This window comes from Prenolepis imparis, unplaced genomic scaffold (assembly GCF_030444845.1).
Source record: "Prenolepis imparis isolate NDT839.2.m4 unplaced genomic scaffold, iyPreImpa1.0 SCAF_14, whole genome shotgun sequence".
Lineage (NCBI taxonomy): Eukaryota > Metazoa > Arthropoda > Insecta > Hymenoptera > Formicidae > Prenolepis > Prenolepis imparis.
The window spans coordinates 5,879,656-5,896,321 of record NW_028141172.1 but is presented as its reverse complement, the minus strand read 5'-3'; the positions used below and the strand labels follow the sequence as shown (position 1 = coordinate 5,896,321).

General features: G+C 33.9%; 2 protein-coding genes across 3 annotated transcripts; both read left to right on the top strand.

Annotated features, from left to right (window-relative positions):
- The first annotated feature begins 713 nt into the window (after window positions 1–713).
- Window positions 714–3,335, top strand: LOC145945355 (alanine aminotransferase 1-like). The gene is made up of 5 exons (XM_083054303.1): window positions 714–1,012; window positions 1,183–1,509; window positions 1,601–2,045; window positions 2,263–2,531; window positions 2,801–3,335. The coding sequence occupies exons 1-5, from the start codon at window positions 770–772 to the stop codon at window positions 3,077–3,079; spliced, it is 1,563 nt and encodes a 520-aa protein (XP_082910429.1). The 5' UTR covers window positions 714–769; the 3' UTR covers window positions 3,080–3,335.
- Window positions 3,336–3,980: 645 nt separating this feature from the next.
- LOC145945027 (alanine aminotransferase 1) lies at window positions 3,981–15,759 on the top strand. 2 transcript variants are annotated; one of them, XM_083053801.1, is made up of 6 exons: window positions 3,981–4,164; window positions 6,824–7,539; window positions 12,076–12,408; window positions 12,741–13,185; window positions 13,397–13,665; window positions 13,814–15,759. In XM_083053801.1, exons 2-6 carry the CDS (start codon window positions 7,213–7,215, stop codon window positions 14,090–14,092), a joined length of 1,653 nt encoding a protein of 550 aa, XP_082909927.1. In that variant the 5' UTR covers window positions 3,981–4,164; window positions 6,824–7,212; the 3' UTR covers window positions 14,093–15,759. The 2 variants fall into 2 exon arrangements, with proteins under 2 accessions (XP_082909927.1, XP_082909926.1); XM_083053800.1 differs by lacking the exon at window positions 3,981–4,164 and adding an exon at window positions 5,248–5,495.
- Window positions 15,760–16,666: the final 907 nt, after the last annotated feature.

Here is a 16,666-nt window from a genome sequence, read left to right as displayed (position 1 = left end):
TTCATCTATTCTTCTTCTGTCTTTCTTCTATCTATTCTTCTTCTGCCTGATTCTTCTTCTATCTGTAATTCTGTCTGTTCTTCTACCTATTTTTCTTCTATCTGTTCTTCTTTTATCTATTCTTCTTTTATCTATTCTTTTTCTGTCTTTTTTCCTTATATTTATTCTTCTTTCTTTTATCTATTCTTCTTCTGTTTGTTCTTCTTCTATCTATACTTTTTCTGCCTGTTCTTCTTCTATCTATTCTTCTTCCTCTATTCAAAATAAATATATACTTCATACACATATTGTCATTGCAGTTTCTTTCGTGGTGCTTGTCTTCACTCACTTGATAAATAATAATATTTGTGATAATTATCGGCAGATTGATATAATTCTCTTTTATATACTTGAAGGTTGATATTAATTTACCATATTAATTTTTCGTGCAATATCCTTTTAATAGATAAAAGACAGAGTACAAATATCAAAGAAAAGAGCAAGATAGAACAAGATGCAAAAAGTACAATTAAAACGAGTAAATTTTGGCTCTATATAAAATCGCAATATATCTTTGCGTCTCTCTGTTATCATATAATGTCTTTAAATTTAATCTATAATTCATTGATATATATAATTACAAACTCAATTGTTGAAAATTATACAAACAGCACCAAGTTGTCTAAAGAATTACTACAACTTAGCATATTTTCGTCAAAGATATCTTTCAGTCAAAGCGTTTAGTTGACGGAAAGATGACTTAAAGATGACTTATGACCCGAATTGAGTCATGTGTAAGCCTTATCCATATGATGACTTAAAGATAACTATAGATAACGGACTGGCATCCTCCGCGCTATTCCAGCAATTAAACAATCACTCGTGTTGTAACATGATGGCGAACTCAGCAGCGGATCCATGCGACAAGGTCCTCACCGAGGACAACGTCTTCGTGAACCTTCGTAATATGAAATACGTGGTGCGCGGGCCACTGCATATCAGGGCGATGGAGCTTGAGAAGGAGTTACAGAAAGTAAGGTTGTCTGAAGTGGGGGAAACTAAGAGAGTGAACATTCTATTCTAATTCAAAACAACATTCTACTCATACATTTCTACTCATACAATTTCAATAAGTCTTTTGAAATTTAGTCATCAAAATAAAATTGTGATTAAATATCTAATATCTATATTTTCTTCTCGTAGGGCGTCAAGAAACCTTTCAATGAGGTGATCAAACTGAATGTGGGCGATGCTCACGCGATGGGCCAGCAACCCATCACATTTTTACGACAGGTGCTGACTCTGACGGTCTCGCCAAAGCTGTTGGACGATCCGAGCTACCCGGAAGACGCGAAGGAACGTGCCCGAACAGTCCTCAAGGGCTGTAAGAGCGTGGGCTCGTACTCGGAATCGCCTGGCATCGAGGTGATCCGGAAACACATTGCGCACTACATCCAACAACGCGACGACGGTATTTCTTGCGACTACCGCAACATCATCCTGTCGAATGGTGCTACTGATGGTATCAAGGTGCGCTCGGATTTTAAGTTTCACTACTAGTAGTAGTAGTAGTTCTCTCGCCCTGCATTGTCTTTTTTATAAATCTGATTTTCTTCTTCAGTCATTCCTGAACCTGTTCAACGAAATAATCAACGACAAACCGTCCGGCGTGCTGATCCCGATTCCGCAGTATCCTCTGTACTCGGCGGCCTTAGCGGAATTTGGTCTCGCGCAGATCGGATACTACCTCGACGAAGACAACAAGTGGTCACTGGAAATTAGTGAGTTGGAACGAGCACTTGGGAAAGCCAAAGGCACGTGCAATACACGAGTATTAGTGGTGATTAATCCTGGTAACCCTACCAGCCAAGTACTTACTCGCGCGAACATCGAAAGTGTCATTCGCTTCGCCCACAAAAATCACCTGTTTCTGCTAGCCGACGAAGTTTATCAGGACAATATATATGATAAAGACAGCGCGTTTCATTCCTTCAAGAAAGTCATGACGGAGATGGGAGAGCCGTATTCCAAAATGGAACTTGCGTCGTTTATGTCCATCTCGAAAGGTAAGAAAAAGATATGAAATCATTAGAATCGTTAACAATAATTGAAACATTGGACTCTGGCAACTTAAGAAGGATTGCGTTTTAAGCTAAATTTGAGTTTATTAATTTTATCGCAAAGGTTCGCAATCCTAACTGCAATTTAATTAAATGACATTGAATCTAAAGCTTGATTCAGAAATATTCTCGTTAAACAGAGCTAAAATATATCTCTTTTTAGGATGCATAGGTGAGTGCGGGATCCGCGGTGGTTACGCCGAGATCATCAACATGGATCCGAAAGTGATGAAGGTATTGCTGAAATCGATTTCCACGATGCTGTGCCCAAGCGTGCTCGGCCAGATCGTGATGGATGTCGTGGTGAATCCACCGCAGCTAAACGAGCCATCGTACGAGGACTTTCAGAAAGAGAGAAAAGAGATTCTGCGGTCCTTGGCGGAGAGATCGCGGCTAGTCGTCGATATAATTAACAGTATTCCGGGATACAAGGTGATATAATTTTTCTGAAATTACTCTAAAGATCGCGCTTAAACTTTTACGGAAAGGTACACTCTATTTTGTTAATAGTCAAAAAAGACACTAAAAGAATCTTCAAAGTTGGGTATAATTTTCTCTAATTTAAGATTAATCTTTAATTAAAAATTTAATTTAAGATTAATCTTTAAATGATAATTAATTGATGGTTAACCATAAAAATGACAGTAATTCTGAAAATAAGTGAAGTTTCTACATTCTTATAATATTTCTTTCCTTTTTAGGCCAATCCAACGATGGGTGCAATGTACGTGTTCCCACGTTTTGACCTGCCATCGAAGGCGATAGAGACGGCGCGAGCGAAAGGCCAGGAACCGGATGTGTTCTATGCGTTCAAGCTGCTGGAAAGTACTGGAATCTACCTGGTTCCTGGCTCGAATTTTGGCCAAAAACCCGGCACATACCACTTCCGGACTACAATACTGCCGCAAAAAGAAAAGATAAAGACAATGCTCGAAGCGTTGAAAGAATTTCACATCAAGTTTCTCAAGGAATACAGCTAAATTCTTCCGTAAGCTCTCGGTAAAGAAAGTGCGATCATTACGAAGGAACGGAATAACGAGAAACAATGATCTAGGGGATCGTATGTATATCTGCATTGAAGATTAATTTACAGTCTAAATGTGGCGAATATAAAATATTTTTGTTACGATTAATAAATATCATTATTGAGAATTATTTGTTACAGATGTATTTATTATTGAATTATATAGAGTCTGTGATAGAAATTCAAATTTATTGAATGTAAATTATATTGTGAAGATTCGTAAATATTTGTAAATGTTGTAATAATTGTATTGTTGTATTGTACATACAATGTTGTTTTAAAAAAAATTTTGTTTATTTTAAATATTAAGAGATTTTTCTCTTTGTGTTATTCTCTTTATATTATTAGGTTTTATATTAACTTCCTTATATTATACCAACAATTATATATTTATAAAGGAAATAGTAGGATGATATTTTATTCTTATTTTCTTTATTCTAATATATAGTATAACAATAATAAATTTTTTTTATTCTATAAGGTATTATAAGAGAGAAACTATGAGAATTATATGTATGTACTACTCCATCTCTCGTAATTTTTCGACATTAATTATTAAATATCTTCTTAACATATTATCTACTATTGTTAAGACAGAATCAAAGCATTGGAGATAAAATTAAGTAAGTAAATTTAATATTTTATTTTCCTGCTTACATTGAATATTATCTTTATTGCTAACTACTTTATTTTTACTACCTTCCAGTCATTGTTTTTCGCGTCACAAAAATATCGGTGTGCAATTTTTGAGTCATAAAACTTGAAAACTGAAAATTAAGATATTTGCAGAAAGATTATAAATCCTCAACTATATGTTCTTTAGCTCACATTCTCTCATACGACGCATTGTTGCCAAGGCAAACATAGGAGAGGTGCATCTGGATTCACCACCTACTCATTCACACACGCACTTACATAATTCTCTAAAAATATAAAAGAGGAGCAATAAACGAGAAGTGCGAAATCGCATATTAAAGTCTTATTGCTACACCAAAGTAGTATCAAAACTGACAGCGAAAAGCTCGTCGTGAACGCACATAGGTGAGTTTTGCAAAAATTTTCGGTTAATCCTAATCGATTTACGAACGAATATACTAATATTGTATGTTGCATGCCGAGATGCGTATATTCCTATAAAAGATACGCAAATAGATCCACGACCTTCGGAATATAATGTTTTCCGAACGTTATTCCGATAGTTAGTCAACCGAGAGTCAATCGCCCGGTCGTGATCAATCGACGATCGTCAGTGTTTATTATTTTCGTCATTTAACGGCCAATGACGCGCAAGCATCTTATTTTCCGACGCGTAGCTATTCTCTCTTCATCTTTAAATTGAAATGGAAGATAAGACCGCGCGCTTATCGGCCGTAGTTTCAGTCGATCGTTTGAAGTTCATAGTACACAAAATGTGACCTTCGACACTTCATGGTTCTCAATCTTTAATCTCGATTTTAGAGATCTCTTCTTAACTGTGACTTTTCTTCTTGTCTGATCTCTTTTCTTCTATCTGTTCTTCTATCTGCTCTTTTTCTGTCTGTTTTTGTCCTATTATTATTATTCTTTCTGTATTCACAATAAATATATATTTCATGCTCAGTTTCTCTTTCGCGATGCTTGTCTTCACTTACTAATAAATAATAATATTTGCGATATTTATTGGCAAATTGATGATATGATTCTCTTTTAGTTAAATGGAGGATGATATAAATTTATCATTTTAATTTTTTGTGCAATATTCTTTTAATAGATAAAAGGCAGGAAAAACACAGTACAGATTTTAAAAAAAAAGCAAAATAGATAAAAGATGCAGATAAAAATACAGATAAGACGAATAAATTTTGGCTCTATATAAAATCGCAATATATCTCTCACTCTTTGCGTCTATATCTTTTATCATATAATGCCTCTTAAATTCTGAACAATCTAATCTAATTAATTGATAATCACAAGTTCAATTTTTACATTGATCTCTTTACTTAGACTCTTTTAAAAAATGAAATGGTTTTTGTTTTATTTTATTTAAAAAAAATTAATTTGCATTTAATTGAGAAAATCACGATAAAAAAATTAAAGTGTAAAAAAAGGCGATAAGTTCAATATTTATAAGATCCTTACTCTTAGAATAGGATTCGATGTTCAAAGTGAATCTTTTGCGAATTACTTGAATTTGCTTCGAGAATCACTGATTTTGGCCGACTCACAGAAAAGTATAGAAGACGAAAAATAAGACGCGCTTGCGCACATCTTGGCGACGTTGGATGTTGGATTGTTTGCTCTCTCTTTCTCACTGTACTTTCAAGGAATAAACCAGTAACATCGCGAAAGGCGTGAAGAGTCGGTGGTGATTCGCGACACATAATCCGATCACGGTAATTATTATAATAAATTCTACGTGTTTGCGCATTCCTTAAAGAATAAATGTATTATTTCATATAAACATACACCGAACATACATGTATAAAAATATGTAAAATATAGACAGAATGTCACAGTCACACACCAAACAGTATTTCAGTAGCATATTCTGAAATATTTTTCTGAAGGTCAACAGTCGGATAAAGTCGAAAATCCTAAAAACAAATATATCGCAATGGTATTTGAGTTAGAAATAATGATCAAAGTTTGATGTCACGTAAAATTCGCGCGCTCAGGCCTGTAACTATACACTTATTACAATGCGCGTACCAATCCGTCACCTTTATTGATTTCTCGTTGATATTGATTTTCACTGCACAGCTGATTTTACTCTGTCATTTCTTATGTGTTGGTATTTCGCACACTTTGGCGAACAGCTAATATTAATAAGTCAAGCTACTAGTAGCAAGTGATAGATATATTGCGTATGCAAAACGTTTAATTTTTTTTTAATTTTTTTAACGTTTAATGTTTTTAAACATTTCGCATATAACACAGTTGTACCTCGCTAGTAGTAATCAATATTAGTTGAATTAGTTGGATTGTGAAAATCAACAGATGACAGATCAATACACGTGTAAATATGTTTAGACCCTATAGTTACGGGTCTGCAACCCCACTCCGAAAAAATTCTAACCTAACTCAAACCTAGTTTTCTGTTTAAATTAAAATTAACTTGTTATATTTAAAAAATTGAGAAAAGCATTCAGCAAATTCGGACCGATATTGTTAATAAATCCGGTAATTGTGGAGGAGTATGCAATTGTCGGGATACATTATACAACAGCCAATTTTTAGTATTACGGACTGTATGCTTCGGATCGTTGTCTTGTTGAAAAATGTATTGATCTTCGAGTCTATGTTTTACCGCTGGTGGCTAGACTATTTTTCAAAATGGCAATGTTTCATAATTCATTATATCCTCAATAAAATGTAATTTTTCAACCCTTCCAGCATTCATATAGTCCTATACTATCACTAAACCACCGCCGTATTTCACAGTAAATATCAAGTTGAACGAATTCAAATTTTTTTTTGCTACACTGTGCGTCTTCTATCCGATCCAAAAATATTTTAAAATAATATTTATAATAATTTCAAAATATTGTAGATTTCTTTGTGTGCGTGTGTGTGCAAATAGAATATAGAATAAGTTGTGTAGCAATTGTATAGCAGTTGTAGACCAAAATTTCTCCTACGATCTATATCCAGATTAAATTTTCGGTTAACAAGTAAATAAATCCATCGATGAATGAGTAATTCCGAATGTCTCTTCTTACAGAACAGCGATTTGCTTTCCACGCTGATTCGTATTAGCGCGGGTCATCATCTCCAAGGCATCTCCAACTACGCGTGACCCAGGTGGCGTGTCGCTTAGTTAGATCGAACTTCACATTCCACATCGTCTCGTGAAGGCTCGGAAACGTGTGCGTGCCGTCCCTTTCCCCGCCAAGCTGTAATCATTTTGCTGACGTGGTGTGTGCGCGTAATTTTTCTGCGTCGATTCTCTTCGATTCAATCCGCAGATGAGCCTGAGGATCAAGCGATGAGGTAGAAAGAAGAAGAAAACACAAATAATCATCATCGTCGCGAAGAAATCGGCGAGTGATAAGAGGACAATCTTCGTGGTGGGAGATAGGAAGACAAAGAGGAAAAGCGGGACTCCTAATCATGTCGCACGCACGTCTACGAAAGGCCATGGTCGCCGGCGGCTGGCCTACGAAGACAATGACGACGTCCACCACAACGACGAGACAGGTTGCTGGCGGGGCGCTGCTCGCCAGAGGGGTAGGGATGACGGATGGCGGGCCGGTATCCTCCGCGCTGCTCCAGCAAACCATTACTCCGTGTCGCGGTATGGCGGCGAACGCAGCTGTGGGCCCGTGCGGCAAGGTTCTCACTGAGGACAACGTCTTCGAGAACCTGCGTAAGATGGAGTACGCAGTGCGCGGGCCACTTCTCATCAGAGCGCTGGAGCTCGAGAAGGAGCTGCAAAAGGTAAAATTATCTGAAGTCAGAGAGTGAACACGAATGTGTGAGACGTTATTATACTCTATAAAATTTCGCTGATTCCGATTAATTTGTTTTTTTAATACAGAGAAAAAAAACAAATGCATGGCGTCAGAACGCACGATGACACAGTGGTTACATAGAATGAATATAAACTAAATAAGAGAGTGTGGATGAGAGAGGTGGAAGGGGGGCGAAAGAGGATGCGTGACAGACGCGAGGTTGCCATGGTGAAACGCCAAGTGTCAAAGTTAGAGAGGAGGGGAGAAAGAGAAGGGAAATAATCGCTAATTGGATCTCTCTCTGTCTAACTGCGAAGTGTGAATGAAACTCGATGATTGATGATGTAAATAAGATGAATAAAAAATGTATATGAAATTTTCTTTCAAAATTTAAAAAATACACTTATCTTATCGCAAATGTGAATTAAAGTGCGATTTTGTAAGGTCAACACATCTATTAAAAAATATACATATGTAGTATTAAAACTGAAGTTGTGTGTGTAGAAAAAATTAATATATAACGAAAGGAGCTCGCACAAACCTTATAGAAGATGGATCCCAGTCGAGTCGGCTGAAAAAGTTAGTATAATGTAGTATAATGTAGTTCACTACGTTCTGATGAAAAGTGTCAATGGACACATGGTAAAAATGGACAATTTTTACTCTTTTTACAGTAAATGCTCAAAAATTTTTCTGTTATTATTATTATCTGTATTATTAACTTCAATATAAGAGTGGCAAACTGAAAAGTCACAAACTCACATCTCACATCATGTAGTATTAAAACTAAACGTTGTAGAGAAAATTAGTATTAACAAAAAATGTTTATTTTAAAGTCTTCTTTTTTCCTTCAAAGTTTGTCGATTTAATTTTTTAACACCAGTATATATAAAGAAAAAAATACATGAAAAAAGATTTATAAAGAACTATTTGACGAGAGAGAAATATATGAAGAAATACATAATAAGGGAAAGTGAGGCAAAACCAGATACATTTTTGGATTTGTCTTCCTACAAAAAATCAGACAAAAAAATCTACTGACCGTTAATAGTGTGTAGTGAACCTTAAACTATGAGAAAATGAGGCTAGTTGCTGAAAAAAAATATTTGCTTATCAAGGACAAGATTTTTTGAAGCAGTCAAAATACCCGATTTTACCCTACCGGTAGGGTAAAATCGGGTACTCATTTGAAAGCGTATAAATCATCGTGTAATTACGAAATCTTGATTTATTTAAATCATAATACAATATAAAAATGTATTCTATAAACAAAAATCACAAACAAAAACAAATCTCTTGTTCTATATAGCTGCAGGACTCCATGGGCCCCTTGGCATGCACTGTATCTAGCCTTTGAGATTGATGTTAAGTACAAATTATTGCAAAAGATGCAGGCTACATCTTTTTTTTTCTTCTAAAGATAAACTGTCTTCTTGCTTTTTTTATTATTTAATTTTTTATCCCACATATTTTTTGTACCCGATTTTGCCCCAACACGAAGAAAATAATAAACACGGCGGCTGTATATTCCGACGTAAAAGAAACGATAAAAACTAATGCGATCTATATACTTTCTAAAATACGTACAGAATTCAGTTCTGCACTTATCAAAATAGATGCTTTGTATATAAAAAGTTCACGACGACTTGATTGTTGCCCCGATATCGATCTTTTTTAGTTCGAAAACTTCTCTCAACAAAGAAGTATCGTGTATACGTGGACACGGTTTATCTCAGAATAATAATGGCGTCAATTTATAACTAATAACACGAATTGGCCACAGAAGACAATATTTATCACGAAGAAATAGAGGTACCCAACTTTTCCCTATATGTGAAGAAGTTGAATTCAACGCTTACATGTGTGTTTACAAAGCCGCGCCTTGATTTTCTACATAAGATAAGATTTTTAAAAAAAATTGAACTAGGGTACTATCTTGTACGCGCGAGAAATCAGGAGAAGTTATTTAAATAAAATTTTATATTTCTCAATTTTTGATATACAATCTTTAATATGCAATTTTCCAAATTGGAGATTATGCAAAAGTTTTCATCATTTTAATACTCATTATACTAACTTTTGTATTGCCTTTCTTTTTTTTTTAAACGCATTTGAAGTGAAATAAACTCTTTAACTTTGCACAATTAGATGATTTTTAAAAATAAAAGTACGAAAGATACTGTATATCTCAATTATTTTTCTTGCGAAAGAGAGAGAAATCGTAAGATGATAATTCAGATAATTATTTCAGTCACCGACTTGTTATCCGAGAACAGAGTGTAAGATAACGTATTAGTGTGTATATAAAGTATATTAGTCACGTAGTCACGCAATTGTGGTTAACGAATTATCACATGTGACAGAATGTACAGAATCAAGAGAAATGTAATGACATTCACCAATTAACTCACGTCAATTACCTCTCTTATTCTTTTAACGCGATAGATAAGACATACATATGTATGGTAGGCGAACATATGGCAGCGCGCTTATCACGTTATTGGGTCCACTCACTTTTATCAGGAGTCAAATAACCAATAGTATATATGTCATGGTATGTATGAATCATATACACTACCGTCAGAAAGTTTAAGACCAAAGTAATTAATATATATATTAAATAAATTTATTTATTAATAAATAAAGATCCTCGCGAGAATAATTGATTTTTACACGTTAAAATGACATTCCGCTGATTGTTTCTTTTTTTTGTTAATAGCTCATGTTATAACACTATAAAAGTAAAAATAGCTTGCATTATTTTTTGGGAAGAAATGATAAAATAAATTTACAAATTTTTTTGGTCTTAAACTTTCTGACGATAGTGTACATACATGTGTTAAGGTTGTACGTGCCATATCTCGAAGATAACAAAGAATTATAGATTTTTCTATATTACATTTAAAAATAACATATGAAGACAGTGATTCATAATGTGTAGATCAAAATTTATTCCAAAAAGAAGTAGAAATTTTTATTTTTGTGGAAATTGGAAACGTAAGCATATTACTCAATTATAAATATATTGTTATTCAACTGTTTTGTTTACATCATTTATTTTATTTGAAAAATATTAATATTAATATCTTCAATACATAATTACTTTTTGCTGGGATTGTATAACCAATACTGAGATGCATAATTATTGAGAAGATAAAAAATCACGTTAAAAGATAACGCGTGTGTTGGTTTTATCTTTTGTCGTTAAAAATACAGTGTTGCAGGCAGTGCCGTAACTAGCTTTTTATGTGCCCTGGGCAAGGTTTTATTTTTCAATCCCTTAATTATTTTGGGGGAAAAATAATAATAAAACGAAAACGATGTAACAATTGTTTATAAATAATTTTTGTGTACACAAGAAATAAGATAAGATATATATAAGATCATTCATATTTATTTCATATTTATAAATAAAAATAATAATTTTAATTGCACTTTTCTGGCTTTCATTGCAGCAAATTAATTGATTATATCATCATAATTAATATCTTTAACAATATTATATTCAATCGAAATTATGGAAAAATTGGATAATCGTTCTTCTCCAATTTAAAATTAAAAATTTGAAAATATTATTATATTTGAACAATTTTTTTGTTCAGTTTCATTTCAAGCCCCCTCTTTGTTCTGGGCCCTGGGCCTGTGCCCCTGTTGCCCCTGCCTAGTTACGGCACTGGTTGCAGGATAAGCACATTTTTTGGTGTTTTTTCTTAAAATATGCTTTCGATCCGCTATAGTTTTGAGATGCCTGGTATTTCGAAAAGATGTTCTTCGCATGTTTTAAAAATAGGAATATCAGCTCGCCACTAAGGTGTGTGAATGGCCAGTTTGCTGAGAAAAGAATAGAGACATGTTTTTTGTTTATCGAAACAATTATGCGCTGAAATAATAACGCTGATGAATCGCAGACGAGTCATTGGATGCGCATTCTAGCGCTTCTCTCATTGTCAGTTTCACACGTAATTACGTAACACCCATGAATGACGCAATTATGCAATGTGAAGCTTAGCTAGTTTAGCAGGACAATAATGTTCCGCAAATTTTTCCGTTTGAAAATTATTTAATTCAGATAAATGGATAAGATATTTGAATTTAAAAAATATCAAGAAAAATATATATATATATATATATATATATTTATGTGCGTGTATTTGTATGTGTGCGAAAGAGACAGAATTCACAGAATAAAAAGAAGTTTCAAGAATATTACCAAGTTTTTCGAAAGCCATATTACCAACTCAGACAGCACCAAAATCGAAACATGTCCAAAATTGAGGCATCAGACGTCTTTAAGATGTCTTTTAGATATCATATCATAAGATGTCTTAAAGAAGTCTTAAAGACTTCTTAAAGATGTCTTATGTCCCAATTTTGGATATGGTGTTGTCTGGGAAGTTTTTAAACAACATTCTTCCTATACAATTTCAATCAGTCTTCTTTTCAATAATAAATCTTTTGAAGTTTAGTCATCAAAATGTAAAATTTTGATTAAATATCTAATATCTGTATTTTCTTCTCGTAGGGCGCCAAGAAACCTTTCAATGAGGTGATCAAAGCGAACGTGGGCGACGCTCACGCAATGGGCCAGCAGCCCATCACGTTTTTACGACAGGTGCTGACTCTGACGGTCTCGCCGAATCTGTTGGACGATCCGAGCTACCCGGAAGACGCGAAGGAACGCGCCCGAACAGTCCTGAACGGCTGTAAAGGCGGCAGCGTGGGCTCGTACTCGGAATCGGCCGGCATCGAGGTGATCCGGAAGCACGTCGCGCACTACATCCAACAACGCGACGGCGGTATTCCTTGCGACTACCGCAACATCATTCTGTCGAATGGCGCTTCTGATGGTATCAAGGTGCGCGCGAATTTTAAGTTTCGCTACTATTTTCCAATATTAACTCCTTAATGCGTTTTTTGTAAAAAAAATGGGGGAAAAATCATTTCTTTCCATGGTAATATAAAATAAAGCACTGTCCGAGTTAATTCCAGGGGAGAATATTATTTTTGAGACTCCTTTATTTGATATAGATGTGTTTGATAGATTTTTTTACTGAGAAATAGGCATGTCACAAATTACGATGCGCAACAATAAATAGTTTCTGAGATATCGACTAGCTTGAACGTTGTTTTCCTGCATTGTCTTTTTTAAATCTGTTTTTTAATCTGTTATCTCGATTTCTTCTTCAGTCATTCTTGAAACTATTCAACGAAAAAATCGACGACAAACCATCCGGCGTGATGATCCCAATTCCGCAATATCCTCTGTACTCGGCGACCTTGGCGGAATTTGGTCTCGCGCAGATCGGATACTACCTCGATGAAGACAACAAGTGGTCCCTGGAAATTGGTGAGTTGGAACGAGCACTTGGGGAAGCCAAAGGCACGTGCAATTCACGGGTATTGGTGGTGATCAATCCTGGTAACCCAACCGGCCAAGTACTTACTCGTGCGAACATCGAAAATGTTATTCGCTTCGCCCACAAGAATCAACTGTTTCTGCTAGCCGACGAAGTTTATCAGGACAATATATATGATAAAGACAGCGCGTTTCATTCCTTCAAGAAAGTCATGACAGAGATGGGCGAGCCATATTCCAAAATGGAGCTCGCGTCGTTTATGTCCATCTCGAAAGGTAAGAAAAAACTGTGGTAAAATCGTTAGAAGCGTAACAATAATTAAAACATTGGACTTTGGCAATTTAAGGATTCCGTTTTAAACTAAATTTGAGTTTGTTAATTTTATCGCAGTCCTAACTACAATTTAATTAAATGACATTGAATCTAAAGCTTGATTCAAAATTATTTCTCGGGAAATTTCAGAACTAAAATATGTCTTGCTTTCAGGCTACATGGGTGAGTGCGGGATTCGCGGCGGTTACGCCGAGATCATCAACATGGATCCAGAGGTGATGAAGGTGTTGCTGAAATCGATTTCCGCGATGCTGTGCCCGAGTGTGCTCGGCCAGGTCGTGATGGATGTCGTGGTGAATCCGCCGCAGCCAAACGAGTCATCGTACGAGGAATTTCAGAAAGAGAAGAAAGAGACCTTGCGGTCCCTGGCGGAAAGATCACGGCTAGTCGTCGATACGCTCAACAGTATTCCGGGATACAAGGTAATGTCTTTCTGTGCTCAAGAGATTGCTTTTAAACCCTTACGAAAAAATACACTCAACTTTGGATTTGTTAATCATGAAAAAAGCACCAAAGAACCTTCAAAGTTGGGCCAATTGAAGGTTAATCTTCAAATGATTCCCATTTTAGGCCAATCCAGCGATGGGCGCAATGTATGTGTTCCCACGTTTTGATCTGCCACCCAAGGCGATCGAGACGGCGCGAGCAAAAGGCCAGGAACCGGACGTCTTCTACGCGTTTAAGCTGCTGGAAAGCACTGGAATCTGCGTGATTCCGGGCTCGGGTTTTTGCCAAATACCCGGTACGTATCATTTCCGGACTACAATACTGCCGCAAAAAGAGAAGATAAAGTCGATGCTTGAAGCATTGAAACAATTTCACATCAAGTTTCTCGAGGAGTATAGCTAAATTTCTCTGTAAACTCCCGACAAAGAAAATTGCAGTATGAAGGAATGGATTAACGAGGAACGATTATCTAGGAGATTGTGCATATCTGCGTTAAAGATTATTAATTAATAGTCTCCAAACGTGGCGTAAAATATTTTTGTTACGATTAATGAGTCACTATTGAGAATTACTGTATACAGAGTTGTTATTGAATTGTATAGAGTTATAGAGTATGTAACAGAAATCAAAATTTATTTAATGTAAATCACAATGTAAAGATTCATAAATATTTGTAATTATATCATAATAATTATTGTCATGCCACACAGTATGACACATTATACAATAAAAAAAAATAAATGTGATATACAATATATATATATAATATATATATAAATATTACAATGAAGCTTTTATATTCTTTTCTTTTTTATCCTTACTAGAACAACACAAGCGCGCGCTACGCGCGCGCCATTCTTCGATTTTATATAAAAAGGAATGATATTTTTATATAAAGTTTGTTTAAACTTGAATAATATTTTTTGATAGAAATCAGCTGATTAAAGCGTTAATTTGTTAATTAAATTTTAAAATAATAGTACGTAATAAATATTATAAAATAATATTTTAAATTTAGTTTTAAATAAAATGTTATAGTACTTTAAACTCGATTAATTTTTGCGAAAAACGTTTAAACTTTGAATTCGAAAATTAAGGCTTGTGAAAGTCGTAGAACATTCGCTTTGGGCGCGTTTTGTAGGTCTTGAAAAGACCTTTAAAACGCGCCCAGAGCGAATGTTCTACGATTTTCACAGGCCTTAATTTTTTAATTCAAAATTTAAACATTTTTCGCGAAAATTAATCGAGTTTAAAGTACTATAACATTTAATTAAAACATATTATTTTATAATTTTTATTACGCACTATTATTTTAAAATTTAATTAACAAATTAACGCTTTAATCAACTGATTTCTATCAAAAAATATTAATCAAGTTTAAACAAACTTTATATAAAAATATCATTCATTATTATATAAAATCGAAGAATGGCGCGCGCGTAGCGCGCGCTTGTGTTGTTCTAGTAAATTATAAAGTTAAATGTAAAACTGTGACATAAAATAATGTAGTAAATGTAAGTAGTATAAGTCAATAAAAGTAGTGTAGATCAATGAAAGTGATATAAATTAATACAAATATTACAAGTTAATATTTATAACAATTATTAATAATCAATATTAATTAATTCAAATATCATGGTTAAAAGGTTAAATGAGAAACGGTGATATAAAATAATATAGTAAATGTAAGTAGTATAGGTCAATAAAAGTAGTATAAATCAATAAAATATTAAAAGTTAATATTTATAATAATAAATAGTAAGCAAAATTAATTAATTTGAAACATCATGATTAAGGGATTAAATGCAAAACGGTAATATAAAATAATGATGTAGTAAATATAAGTGGTATAGGTCAATGAAAGTAGTGTAGATCAATGAAAGTAACATAAGTTAATAAAAACACTATCAATCAATACTTATAACAATAAATAATAAGCAATATTAATTAATTTTGACATCATAAATTAAAAAGTTAAATGCAAAATGGTGATATAAAATAATGTAGTAAATGTAAGTAGTATAGGTCAATAAAAATAAATAAAATAGTCCATTGATTTTAAAATAGAATCGCGCATAATTCTGTATTTGCAAGCTGCCTAAAAGTTGCCTTTTATTTGCGATGTTGATTAGCTGCCTCAATTTGCATCGTAAATTATATTCATAACATCGAGAGGCTGTCATTGCGAGGGTTAGCTAGACAGGGTTAGTTTGACAGTTTGTCCAAAATAAAATAATAATATGTTTTAATACTTTAAATTCGATTAATATTTTTGACAGTTATTAGCTGATTTCTGCGTCAAAAAATATTAATCGCGGATAAAGTATACATATATTATAACTATATATTATAACATATTATTTTATTTACAATATATTATTATAATTAAAATAATAATATATTTTAAGTAATATATAATATATTATAATACTTTATCCGCGATTAATATTTTTGACAGAAATCAACTGATAACTATCAAAAATATTAATCGAGTTTAAAGTATTATAACATATTATTTAAAACATAAAAAATTATTTTATCCTTTCTCGTTGGCTCTACCTGGTCCGATATTCCACATCGAATACCGGCCGCATAATTCACAAAACGATATAAGCCATGTAATAAAAGTTGCATCATAATCGATAGACGGGTGGGTTCAAAGAATGGGTGGAGATGAGAACAGCGGAATTTTTTTCACACACTGCTAACTCTCACGATGACAGCTGCTCGATGCTATGAATATAATGCACAACGCGAATCGAGACAGCCAATTAGTATCCCAGAAAAACGACACAATGTCAATAACTATATATATATCATTATTCCCTCCTTAATATGTTACCTACCTTAATTGTTCTATAAAGAGCATTGGATTCTTTTAAAATTAATAAACAATCTCGATAAAAATTTATTTTTAACCAAATCGTATAAGCTTTTGTATATTAAAAACAAAGTTGATTCGTAAATTATAGCGTG

Coding starts and splice junctions, on each gene's coding strand:
- LOC145945355 (XM_083054303.1), top strand. CDS start 770: ATGTGTAAGCCTTATCCATATGATGACTTAAAGATAACTATAGATAAC. Junction 1,510..1,600: donor GTGCTACTGATGGTATCAAG/GTGCGCTCGGAT, acceptor TTTCTTCTTCAG/TCATTCCTGAACCTGTTCAA. Junction 2,046..2,262: donor GTTTATGTCCATCTCGAAAG/GTAAGAAAAAGA, acceptor ATCTCTTTTTAG/GATGCATAGGTGAGTGCGGG.
- LOC145945027 (XM_083053801.1), top strand. CDS start 7,213: ATGTCGCACGCACGTCTACGAAAGGCCATGGTCGCCGGCGGCTGGCCT. Junction 7,540..12,075: donor TCGAGAAGGAGCTGCAAAAG/GTAAAATTATCT, acceptor TTCTTCTCGTAG/GGCGCCAAGAAACCTTTCAA. Junction 13,666..13,813: donor ACAGTATTCCGGGATACAAG/GTAATGTCTTTC, acceptor TTCCCATTTTAG/GCCAATCCAGCGATGGGCGC.